This window comes from Pieris napi, chromosome 13 (assembly GCF_905475465.1).
Source record: "Pieris napi chromosome 13, ilPieNapi1.2, whole genome shotgun sequence".
NCBI lineage: Eukaryota > Metazoa > Arthropoda > Insecta > Lepidoptera > Pieridae > Pieris > Pieris napi.
This window is the reverse complement of record NC_062246.1, coordinates 6,605,408-6,619,637: the sequence shown is the minus strand read 5'-3', so window position 1 is coordinate 6,619,637 and position 14,230 is coordinate 6,605,408. Positions and strand designations below refer to the sequence as shown.

Below are 14,230 nucleotides of genomic sequence, written 5' to 3'. Positions count from 1 at the left end.
TTACCTGAGTAGGTACGTGATTACTTTCGAGTGGCCCGCTATTTATGAATGTCGTTGAATTATTCAGGAATATTTATGGGGAACAAATTGTTTAAGCCAGTTGTGATTTAAATGTTTAATTTATAAATGCTGTTTATACAATTATATACTAGTTCACTGAACTCCAAACCCGTTACTACTTTTGTTACAAAGTTTAAATTTTTTGCGTATGAAGTTTGGTCCATGGGTGGTATTTATTTCAAACGCTGTTGCTAGCTCACCAATACGGCATACGGAATAGGGACATTTCTGCGTAATAATTTTAGTGTTGGTCTATACAATACCGAAATAATTATTGGTTTCCCTTGCATTACACCTTTAATCTTGCATCGATTACTTAAGGCACTGAAAATTTTGTTAAACGTATACTTATTTATTTCCTTATTTCCTATTTTTACAGTTACTTAATACTAATAGGTACAATAGAAAACTATTATTATAGAAATTAAATTAAAAACAATATAAACAAAACAAGTAAAAACTTAAAAACTAAACCTTTTTATAACTAAAAAGGCAAAAATGACGTATATTCTCAAGAATAGGCAACTAACAGAAAACAAAAGAAGTAACGATGCATTGTTTTTTTTACAGAAATGGCCAGAATGGAGAAGTCTCCACTACTCGCAAACGGGTATAATGCACCCCCCACTCACCTTGGTCCTATGGGCTTTATGCACCAACATGCTCTGATGTCACCGGGTATGCCCCACCATGGTGTACCGCGGCCTGACGGGTCCATCATCAAGGGACAACCAATGCACAACATGGAAGCACTGGCTAGGTGAGTAAATAGTTTGTATGCGGCCTTGGAACAATGCTTACTTAAGCCTGGTGGGACTCAGTCAGGGAATCGAGGGCAATTTTTGTTGACCGTTCAACAGTAATAAAAATATATCGTGCACACCAAAATCGTAGGTAATTTAGTCCAAAGTAAACCTCCATACATCCAATGTGAAAGTCTTAAATGTCAAAAAATATCCAGGTATTAATTAAAATAATTAACATAAAAAAGGGACAGCAGTATTACTATGTGATAAGCGCTAACTTAAAATGAATGTCCGTCTCTGAAAAACCATTAGGAGGGGAAAACTTATAAAATAACAAAAACCAGCGTAAGTTACAAATTCAAGGAAATTGTAACAGCTCTCGAAACAAAAGCAAGCTACTATGGCTTATCCAGCTACGTCTAAGATTAGTCGGATAAGCTTAGCATGAGTCTAGCCACATTTCTAAGCTGCAAACGCTCAAGTCCTCATAATACGATGTAATTTGAAGTTGAAATTGCTTTTAACGCCATCTAGAAACTAGAATCAAAACTATAATTTTAAAAGGAATAAGCGTCAGCAATATTGACTGCATAAATTTTATATGTCAAATGTCAAACTTGGCACAGACTAAATAAAGTTACTAATGTTTACTATTGACTAAAATTTTAATTCTTAACTACCATGAAGCTCCGTACTTTATAATCTTTTTAATTTAACATTCAGTTGTTTAGTTATAAGTCTATTTACATGATATAGAAAAAATGTCATAAATGCTTTGTCCGGATATTGGTGACGTAAAACTGTGGCTTCCCTAACATGGTATAGAAGTAATATTTTATTTATAATAAAATGTACATGGCAGGGGTGACGTTATTTTTGTCTTCATAACAACTATGAATGACCGCAACGTAGTTTAAAAATGCATCTTAATAAATTTAAAATTTTCTCAACTAAAGAATGACGTTACTTTTCCGTATCTATGTTAAAAAAGTTTTATCCTTATGGAACTTATCACACAGCAATTATTTAAGTTTAAAGACTTTATTTTCTCAAAAAGACAAAAAATGTCACTTACATGAGAATAATATTCTAGATTAACATAACATTGTAGTCTTTCTTAAAATAATCACAATAAAAGATAGCCGAACATGCAATAAACTTAAAAATAAAAGTAACCAAAGAAATATGAATTAAAAGTAATTATAAGATGTGAATTTAAAAGGAATTTTGTTTAACATATTCACTTAGCTTCGATTTAAATGAATTGATAGAAGTAATATTTTTTATATCTGTGGGTAGTTTATTACATACAGCTGTGCGCCTCCGTAGGTAAACATTTTTTTGCCGTAGTTCGTACGTACTTTAGGTAATGCAAGATAACTCGTTCGACGCATACTTCTATGAGTCACACGTGGCGGTTTAGAGAAAGCTAGACTAGTGTGGAGAGAACTTGTTATAATTTTGTATCTTCGTTCTTCTGTATCTTATACGCGGTAAACAAAGAAATCCGTTAAATGTAGTATAATTAGTGCGTAATCAGATTACTTGTAAATGAGTCCAAAGAAACCTACCGGGTCACAAGTGATACAGGTTAAATGTCTAAGCGAGTTAAGCTAATAAGAAAAGTACAAACATCGAATGCCCTCACTTCCGGGGAAGACCCGCAACGCCACTTGACTCGACTTACCCCAGTGTCTTACTGCCACTTTCGTGATTAACTTACCGACATATATCCCTTCACATAATGCGTTGGAAAAGGGAGGAAACGAAAAAAAATATAGATTTTTTGTGCCTATATAGCTGCTTTACTTTCAATATTTTATACTAGTTTGCTTATTAGACCTGAAACCGGTATTAATCAAATGATTATCCATAAAAACTTTGTCTTCAATATCAGGCGCGATAATTCGGTCATAGCGTGATGGTATTAAGCCTTTAGAAGTACATGAAATATCTACTGAGAAATAATCTTCGGTCTTATTCACTCACTCTAACTTCCGTTAAAAAATTAGTTCGAAATTTTCTTTTATAGAAATCTTGTTCTGAACACAAACAAAAATAATCCAATTTTGTGCAGTTGTTCGGTTATACATTTCGGCGATTAAATTTGCTTTATTTATAATTCCTTGTAATTAAAAATTATATTATATTTATATATTAATTAAAAATTGGATTATAATGATTTTCATTAAATTAAAAAGAAATTGGGTCCCTTTTTCGCACGTACATTGCATTTAGGCCTCACGTATGCAGCATTACTCTGGAAGCAGTATTATACAAACGTACCAAGACAATTGCTTGAGTGAATAAATAACCTTAATCAACCATGATACATGCTACTGTGCTTTATTTAAATTAGCATCAAGATATAGTGTGTACTTAAAAAGCTACTTGTTCTATCTTCAGTTACTGAACTGTGAAATTAACTAATTATTGACAAAGCCTCCAGTGTTACGCTTGTTAACAACGTATTTATAACGAACATAATAATTATATATCTTAATGAACAAGCATGTTAAATAAAAACTAGATTTGTTTTACTTTAGAAAATATTGCTAGAACTTAAATAAATGCCATAGATTTGCATAGAAAGTAAATCGCTACTGAATTGTTTTTTACTAACTCATTTGTTTCTTTCTGTCAAATTTGACAGAACATCAAAACAATTTTTGCTCTCGGGCTCTAGACTTATTTTACTCTTTTTCTATACGTTGTATCCAACTATGATTTAATTTCATTTAAAATAAGTACATCTTCTTTCGATCCAAAAAAGCCCATAGAGGTTTTAGTGCTATTACCAAATCTATACCAATTTTTGCTCCAATGCTGTATAGTTGAAAATTTAAATAATTTTAAGTATTACCCTACTTATAAGTTTCACTTAAGGATGGCATTTAACCCTTCAATATTGTAAGAAATATTTGAGAAGTTTACAAACAAAGTGTTCAAGTAATTCAGAAACAATTTCAACGATCACGCATGAGTTGTTCCAACACAAATATAAGCGATTGTTTTAAAAACATAATTAATTTCGACCCCTCGACCAGTCTAACGGAACATTTAATATTGAGTGCTCATAATTATTCCTTTCACATTCAAACCCTTTTCATTTGCAAACTTTTATTTTCAATACTTTGTTGCAAGTTTTTGTCTTTCGCGCTTATTAAGATTCTTTACATTTTAAATGTTCAATTTCGGTTCTTTTATAGTCTCACTAGGAGAATAAAGCGGTCATTTTCGTGATTCATTTATTTAAGAGTAAACTCGTATAGTCAGTCACATAGCCCCGCATTGGACCATGGGGCAGACACATTTCTACGTTTGTTTTTTGTTTGTTTTATTGACAATTTGTCTACCTGGAAAATTTTCTGAAATTTTTTCTACATTATTTAAACATCTTTTACTGCCAATATAGTCAGTATTTCCGAAACAATTTGACGTTGAGTCCTTCTAGAAAAGAGCGTAGGAATTCTTAAAAGGCCGGCAACGCACTTGCGAGCCTTCTGGTACTTAACATCAGATGAGATACCAGTTTGCCTCCTGTTCTTAAATAGCGCTGAGTTTTTGGATTTCCTTTTACAAACCGCTTTCTTCTGCTAATATGACTCTTACTGTTTTATTTCCCGTTTTTCTTATTTTACTTTCTGTCAACAGATCGGGCATATGGGAAAATTGTAGAGCCGCATACGAAGATATCGTCAAACATCTTGAGAGGTAAGATTATTTTTATTTTGGTTTATTTTCTCTTTCTTAATCAATTACACCATTAGTATAAGATCCCGCTATACAACGACCTTCACCGAGATGCTTATTTAATGAAACTTATTTTATATTTAAACTAATATGTCAATAAATATAATCCATATAGGTTGCCTAGCAAATTTCAGTCCAGAGTATGTTTAATTAATATTAAAAAAAAAAAAATATATAATTTGCATGTAGTAAATTTTTTGAACTTTTTTCAATCAATATTTTTAATCAGGGTAGTATTATATATGTATCACTATAACTTACTTTTTTACTAAAGATGTATATATACTTTAGTGTCACATAAAAAATATACACATAAATAATTAATTGATTAAAAACAACCTAACGTTTGCATATTCTATGGGCTTCATACTTTCGATTGGTATAGAATTTATCTAATAATCACACCGGAGAAATGTTTAAAAAAATATATTTTTTTTAAATTAATTAAACATACTCTGGACTGAAATTTGCTAGGCAACCCATATGGATTATATTTATTGACATATTAAATTAAATATAAAATAAGTTTCATTAAATAAGCATCTCGGTGAAGGTCGTTGTATAGCGGGATCTTAGACCACATCTTAAACCATCATACATAGAAGAATAAAACAATGGTCACCCGCGTTTGACAACAAAGATTTAATTAAAACAAAAACATTGTATAAATCAAACAACAAATCCGTAATTTAAATGATAGGGAGTGTGAAATAAGAGGAGACAATTAGCCAGATCGGGTGTATTTTTAACAAATGACCGGTTGTAGGGACGCGGGGGTAAAAACAATTCATCAAACTCATTCAGAGCTAATCTCGATGCGAGGAAAAAGCGGCTCTCATGTAAATTGGGCCGATTCGAGGGCCAATGTTTGGGGGAAAGCGCTTTTCTTTTCTTGTTTAATGGATGGTGATTGATCGGCGGTTCGCTTGAACGATACTCGCGGTTTCGACTTCATTTTCAAATGCTTCAATTGAATGTTGCAATCTGATGTTGATTGAAGAGATTTATGAGAGGTTTACGGGATAATGTATTTAAATTGAGATGTAAGTGTGTTTTTCATAACACCGCTGTTTTAATTGATTACAAAAATAAATACTTCTAATAGTTGCTAATATAAAAAGCTTCTTACAATTTGAATATTCTATCTTTAAAATGTTAACTATTGTACGATATGCCCGACATAGTATTAATAATTACAATGGATAAATAGAAAATTAAAACAAATTTAAAAAGTTTGGGCGCTGTGGTAGTGTGTAGATGTGGCACCAATTCCTCGCCTTATCATTTCTGCCTTCTATTTATTCAATATAACTATTCCTAACGACGTAGTACTGCACTTGTTACCATGGTAACATTTATGAACTTCTTTAGCGGCGTTGTACACTTATTTTGGAATGGGTAAAAAATGTTAAACTCGCGTCAGGACACGTGACCTGGTCGAAAATTCGTAAGATGGATGGGGAGTAGACAGCTGGCGCGGCGTATGGAATGTAATATAAATTGTCATGTATATGTACGATAGCGCATTAAATGAATATTACTACATAAATCATAGTACTTTTATACTGATAATTAAAGCAATTCGTGAAAAATTATTCCCTAACCATTCCAAAATATCAAAAATGCACAACGTTAATATTCAAGTTTTTACTTCTGCCGGCACTCCCGGAGTGCAACTCGTTTTTTTATATGAAATAAGGCCGTTATGCTACTATATACTTAATAAAGGGCAATTTTATTAATTCCTCTTAATTAATTTAGTAGATTGAAAATAAAACACGTCCCTCTCGACCAGTGTTGGGTAGAATTACAGTCGGACAGCGCGCCGTGTACCGATGTGTCACTGTCACTCGGGGACCCGGATTAAGGCTGTTTTTTTAAAGGATTTTAAATTTACTTTGCAAATATCCACTAGAAAATCCTTTAATAAAAAGTAAATATTCTAATTAAAGATATTATGTTTGTTAAATTATTACAATCTTCCTAATTATTATGCAATATCTAACTAATCTTAAATAATATAAAACTTTTTAACAACAAAAACTTAAATCTGACTTAATTAAAATATACTGTCAAGATCTCTGCCATTCTATTTGTCGCCAAATATTTTGTATTACAAAACAGAAACTACGAGGCAAATTGAAAAACAAAAGACTATTTTTGAAGTTATACTTCTTTAGGCGCGTTATGAAAAATTGATGTGAGTGAAATTTTACGATGACACAAAATTAACAGAATGAAGTTGCCCACGGAAGATGCTACGGCATTGGACATAATTTAAAAACAACATTCGAATAATAATAGAATTTATGTTACACTTAATGTAAGAGGATAATAATAAATATTTATTTATTGTATTTTTCAAATGTAAACTGAACTTTATTGACTATAATGACTCCTTTTCCAGTCTTTGATTATTTAATTGTAATGAATTATTTGCATGCAATCAAAAACTATTTTTAATAATGTCAAAGAAGTATAACTTCTTACGCGCGTACGTAAGTACACGCACCCTTTTTTTATCTGACGTGGCACATCTAAGGACAACGCTTAGTTTATACTAAATATACATTGTAATAAAAACAAAGGACTTCATATGATTCAATAATCGTAACCATTCTCTCACTTCTAATGTTCATTAACTCAAACTCAAATAAATCAGATTTTTTTCTTTCAGTCTTCAAAGGTTCGTTTATTTTAAATGATTTGAATACCTATTAATTGTAAATCCTTGAGTTTCCTTGTGAGCACATTATCTCGGTCGGTTTGATTCGCGCATGCGTCGAGACCGGTTTTCATCTTAACTCCAATTAATTGACAGGATTATCTCTGTTTTAATATAATTTGTAATGTTTGTTTTGTTTCCTTTATGCATCCAACCGTGCTTATTTGATTTAATGACGATTATCTTGGGTATTTTCATAATTAAACGTGGTTTAATAATAGTCGCAACTATTACGATTTTCCCCATACAAGACTTTAGTAATAAAAAATGTTTTACAAACGTTTTTTTTACTTTCAATTACTGAAGACTAAAAATAATGCAAATTAAAAAAGTACACATTTTGCGCTTAATTAATCAAAAGATATAAGAGCAGAAGACTCTCATACCTGAGGTCGTAGGTTTGATCCCCGGCTGTGCACCAATGGACTTTCTTTCTATGTGCGCATTTAACATTTGCTCGAACGGTGAAGGAAAACATCGTGAGGAAACCGATATCTTGGACCCAAAAAGTCGACGGCATGTGTCAGGCACTGGAGGCTGATCACTTACTTGCCTATTAGATTGGCAAAATGATCATGAAACAGATTCAGAAATCTGAGGCCAAGACCTAAAGAGGTTGTAGCGCCACTAAATCAAAAGGTATATTTATATAAAGATATCTTACATACCTTTATTTCTGTAAACAAAAATACCTAGACAAAATATTGGACATATTTTAAATACTTATCAAAAGAAATGCCATCACATGCAGCACAAATACACTGCTTTATACGGATTGAACGTTGACAATTGGCAGTAAATCAAACGTCGACTCAATTAGCAGTCAACAAATCGTTGGGATCTATGCATTCGTCCGGTTTAATTCCGTTTCGGATCGAATTAGCAGCGATTAATCGGCGTGCGGCGGGTTAAGCCAGGAGGGCAGACTCCAGCACACATCGCTTTGACATCAATCGTTATTCATTCCACTGTTTCTACTACCGGAGATCTTCAGTCTACTAACCCTTATGTATCTCTTTATCAGGCATTTTAATCTAAGCAAGAAGACTACTCAGACAGTAAGGCTTTTATAGTTATTTAGTGAAAAGCTATGTATATACCAATGGCGTTACAACCTTTTAGGTCTGGGCCTCAGGTTTCCTTTATGCCGACAAACACCGTCGACTTTTTGGGTCTAAGGCATGTCGGTTTCCTTGTTGTTTTTTTCACCGTACGAGCGAATGTTAAATGCGCACATAGAATGTCTATTCTGTCTATGTACGCAGCCGGGGATCGAACCTACGACCATAGGGATGAGATTTGCGTGCTAAAGCCACTAGGCTAAAACTGCTGAAAAAAAGAAGATAAAGCTATAATTAAATGAATTTTTTATATGGCCGGCAACTTACCCGCAGTTCCACTGGCTTTAGGTGTGAAACCTGGCAAAATCGTATGTAACCTGCCACATTAAAAACATCCCCGTTCTTCTGGCATATTGCCGTTTGCCAATGCAGGCATTCTGACTAGGTTTCATTAACGACAGTAAGACGAGATAAAAATTCAATATTTACATAAGAAAATGCCTTAAGAACATTTGTGTGATTGAATCTTCCACCATTAATTTCAGTGAAGATCAAACGAAGACCGAGGGTGATATTTATCAAGGATATTGCGAATTATTTTAATCAAATCAAATTCCCTCCGTTGTAAACAAATGCTTTTGATTAATGAGACGCGCGACAGAGCTTCTCGCTGTGATAAAACACCCGAGCAAACGGCAAAATTAATGGTCATAAAATGAACTCTTGTATCCGCGAGATAAAGATGCTGAATGCTTCTATAATTTTTCTTGCTTCCTATTTGAAATATGATTGCGTTGATCGCATCTGGTGACTCTACATTTACTGAGCAGCTTCTGTTCGCTTCTCTGTTGACGCTTTGAGATATTTTGATTGTCATCGCGCAATGCCATTAATAATGGCGACTTTTGATTTTCAGGCTAATATGCGAAGGGCGTTGTTAAAGGGTGCCGTAGCCGGCCCTCGGAATACCTCCCGAGTTTGTCACCGATGTGGTCGTACTGGCATTTTATGAAGCTCTTTGTACGTTGCCCTTTTACGGTTGAAACTATTCGGATAGTTCCGTTGGTGAACCGAACTATTTATTGCATTCGCTTTGTCTGGTTGGAATTTGGTTTTAGTTTTAAAATACGGCCTCAAATGTAAGATCCATTTTTGAATTATAAAAGTTTTGTTCCAAATTCAAAATCCGCACAATGTGATTGCTTTCTGGATAGGGCGGCGTCTAACATTGTTATACAAGTTGCAGAGTCAGCCTATATTAATCTGGATCCGGCGCCTGACAGCACAAGTCAAATTTCTCATCAAAAATAAGAATTAATGGTGAACAGCATTAATCATTAGCTCGCAAACGGCACGAGGTGTCTGTATCCCATTATTTTGCATTACTAATGATATGTACACAACGATAAGGGATGCTTTATAAAAACTCACGATGTATCGCTTATCTCCATCGATTTTATGTCTTACACTGCGCTTGTAATGAGGTCTTTTTTGTGATTTTTGAAACTCGTATAACGTGTTTATTGTATTACTAGTTTAATTAAATGAATAACGTAACACTGTCATTTACTACTGTGAATTGAATTATAATTATGTCTACGTTAGTGGTCAGAATTAACTTACAAAAAAATAAGTGTTCATCGTAATTGATAAAATTATTTTTATCGATTTTAATTATTCTTCCAATACAGTACTTAATCATAAACAATACCTTTTATCCTGTAACTAGATTAGTCAGTAGTAGGTTTAAATAATCGTCAAATTATAAGCTCATCTTATTAGAACTTGTCAATCAGGTATACAAAGCACATGCGATCCACAAATTGGGTAATCAATTAGGATCCTTCACTCAATAATTTTTAATAAGTTCGTAAAACTAATTACTTCCTCTCCAATAGGCGTGACTAGGCTATTTCTAGAAGTCCACAAAAGTGGTTGACAGAAGGTGTCACCTCTCCTTTAATTACACACTGGCCTCATTCCTTCGCGCCCTATTAGTACGCATCAATCAATGTTGCCAATACCTATTTTTTACCCCGGCTCGAGTGTTTTTCCCTTGCCTTTTTGTTTACGGAGATTTTTTAAGTGGGGAATAATTTGATGAGGTCTGCCACCCGACTGCGTTGGACGCGGGCGATACTCATTTGTCATCGTCTTGTCATTTATGCATTTCTTTTGAACAGTCGTATCGCTAAAGTAATTATGTAAGTTTTTAGCCGGCTTTTTACATTTGCTTGAGAACTCTTCGGTATATTGATCAACTTGGATGCTTTTTATTTGGTGATTACATTCCACCATATTAATTATCTTAGGTTTTTATGACTTTCATTACAGTTAATCTGTGTATTAAGATTTCCCTAAATGAATTATATTTTACCCAAAAATAATGCCCGAGTCCTTTGCTACATAAATTTTCATTTAAACATTACCTTTACCTTTCTTGATAGCTATTTTATTAGTGACAGTACATAAATTACTTCATAACAGATAGGTACAATATTTTAATATAATTTAGATTCATTTGATTACCGAAACCGCAAAACTATGAATATGAAATCAGCACGTCATAATACTGAACATCGATGGGGTAAATCAAATATGTGAATGTACAGATCAAAAGAATTCATTACAATGTGTAAATCACAATTTGCATGTGGCGCATATCATGAATATGCATTTTAAGCTCGAGTTTGAACATTCAGTGCCTTGTTTACTGCGAACAGTGCACTCGAACGGATGAACAATCTGTAGTTTGGAAAAAAGGGTGAATATCCACCACAATTTCTATATTTTTTAATCTATGTTTTCTGGGGGGAGTTTATTATATGGACGAAATAATTGAAGGAATGATGATAGAAGACCCAGTCAAAGAGGCTGTTAAGAAACCTACTTATGTTATATATTTTCTTAATGGTATATTTGCATGTTATAATCTATAGACGTAAATTTAAATGGTCTTGAAGATTTGTTATTTTTGTAAGGTAACGATAAATATTGTAATTCCAAAATTAAATTAAGGCGCTACAACCTTTTTCGGTCTGAGCCTAAGATTTCTGTTTCTGTTTCATGATCATGTATCAATCTAATAGGCAAGAAGGTGGTCATCCTCCTGTGCTCGACACAAGCCGTCGATTTTTGGGTCTAAGGCAAGCGGGTTTCCTTATTATGATTTCCTTCACCGTTCGAGCGAATGATAAACGCGAACATAGACAGAAAGTCCATTGGTGCACAGCCGGGGATCGAACCTGCGCTGAGAGTCACACGCTCAAGTCTGGGCTAATACTGAACTTTTATACCAATTACAATAATATGTGACAGATATTACCATTTAACTTCGTATCTTTAACATATCTAATAATTAATTAGATAGATCTACATTCCAGTAGGTGTAAGCGGTCGTATATCAATCGCTGACTGCGCACACCGGACACTTGTATTCGCTTTCTGACCTTTCCCCGGTTTGTTATGCAAATCTCGGCGGGAATTAAACGCGAATAAAAAGTATTACTCTGTGTTTACTCGCTGACTTTGCGCCAGTTGTGAGTCGAGTGTGAGCGCGCATAAATTCGCTTTTAGAATTATTAGACGTGAAAATTTAAAGTTAGCCCACAAAAATTGGTTTATTTGTTGTAGTGTGACCATTATATATAATTAAGAACTCACACAAATTATAAACCTCCTTTGTATTTATTTAGTAGCAAAAAAATAAAAAGTCTGTTAGCTAAGTGATCAACCATATTATCATACACAATTAAATGAAAGAACAAAATTGAGGAAGCATGATCTACTAGTAAACAAATATCCCAGTCGTATCTATTTGAATGTGATAATCTCAAAAACTACCGAACGGATATTTGTACAGTTTCACTTGTAGAAGTGGGATTACTGAGAAAGGTTTAGGTGTATAATATATATATATATATACAAAAATAATATGCTGGTTTGTGTACGCTTCAAAAACTCAAAAAGTTCTGCACCGATCGAGCTGAAATTTTAGCACGATATATAATCCGCATCAAGGAATGTTTTTATATATTTTTTCTACAGGTATAAAATTAAACTAATATGAAATGTATTCTTTGTTTTGTTGCTCATTTCTCAACCATTCAATCACAATGTGCCGCAGCGAAGCGTAGTAGGGAACAGGTAGTTTATTATACTTTTATATAAATTGGACTGGAACAAAACAATTACTACTGTCGATGTCATAAAAAAATCCATGCTGCAGAAGTTAGCTTAGTTCATATTTGCATATGTTCAAAGCAATTTTTTTTGTAAAATTATCTGGAGACAGGTAATTTGGCCTGTATTCTTGACAAGGCTACAGACAACAGACTAGGTATAGATAATTAAATGGATTTGCGATTGAAGCTCATATAATCTGTATAATTGAATTAAGCTAATTTTCATACTTGTAAGTCACATCCACAGACTTCATTGTAACTATGCTTACAAATGCCACTTCTTTGCGTAAGTAAGACGAAATCGCATTATGGAAAAACTAGAACAGGCTAATAAGGGTTAATGGTTTTAAATAGAAATATTCCTCTAATATTTTCTTGTATAACTAGATTTAGCTATCTTTGTATGAACGTATAGTAAGGCAACATAAAAATATTAAAGAAAATGCAATATATTTCATGATTCACTTTGATACAACCTTTTTATATCTAGGCCTCAGATTTCTGTATCATGATCATTTGTCAATGTAATAGGCAAGTACACGCGCCGTTGCCTTTTTGGGTTTAAAACAAGCCGGTTTTCTCACGAAGTTTTGCTTCACCGTTCGCGCAAATCACCGGTATCGAACCTACGACCTCAGGGACGAGAGTTGCACGCTGAAACCACTTGGCCAACACTGCTCGCTACGCTTGGATAGTTTACCAAATATCTTTTCAGTATCGTGGTTCCTTTTTGTGATTACGTTATTAAATTTATGACACTACAATTGCTGTAATATATAAGGTTCGTTTAAATTTGCCATTAAGTACTCAAATGAACTTTAAATCACATAAACGTGACAAGAGACGTACAAAAATAAAAATAAATATGTATAAAGAACTTTATTTCTTTCTCATTCCAAAAAAAATATTTTTTTTACATGGGAAACTTAATATATGAACGAGATACACGTCTCCATCAGACCGCCGTAATATTTGTATTTACCATAGATACCTCTAGAGTATAAAAGTGGTCAATACTTTATTACTTTTATTTTTATTTTTTAAGATTAAATTTGGTAATTGTATAATTTATCACTTGTAATTGTATTTATTTTGATTTGGTTATGCACTTTAACCCTTAGTATTGAAGTAATATTCCTTACTAGGAAGCGATACGGCCCGTTGCATTTCTAATAATTAATGTTATTTTTTTTATTTTAATGTATCGAAGTTTAAATGAATACTGTATAGTCCAAATATTTACGTACATAATCTCAATTGTGATTCGCTCGTCAGCGTAAAAGGTTATACGAGTAAAAAAGTTGAAAATTGAAATAAATAATTGATCGTAGATAAATAAGGGTCATATTGGCATCGTACGGGTTAAATAACCATTCAACCCTACAACCACAAATCAAATGTTTTGATAGCGCAGTATTAACGAGACAATTTGATTGCGGACATATCCGCGGCAAATTGCTTCTAAATTATATTTTCTGTTTACTTTCTGCCAAACCCGATGATACAGACATGATGTTCACAACGTTAATTGTCAAAATCGATATATTTATTCATTGTGTATACAAATATATTAAAGGAATAGATTTTGACGTATCATTAGTGGAAAGGAAAGGTGTTAAATGTCGATTATATCTACGACTTGCAACACCAAGCTCTAGGCATAAATAACTAGAAAACTCATACAAAATGTACTGGTCACTA

At 33.2% G+C, this 14,230-nt stretch overlaps 1 protein-coding gene across 6 annotated transcripts in view; it reads left to right on the top strand.

Annotated features, from left to right (window-relative positions):
* LOC125055300 (dachshund homolog 2) overlaps positions 1-14,230 on the top strand; it is a 153,454-nt gene that overhangs the window by 78,423 nt on the left and 60,801 nt on the right. For all 6 annotated transcript variants that reach the window (XM_047657719.1, XM_047657718.1, XM_047657717.1 and 3 more), the window contains 2 exons: positions 631-820; positions 4,461-4,520. In XM_047657719.1, the coding sequence (XP_047513675.1) occupies positions 631-820; positions 4,461-4,520 (250 nt within the window). The remainder of the gene's footprint in view (positions 1-630; positions 821-4,460; positions 4,521-14,230) is intronic.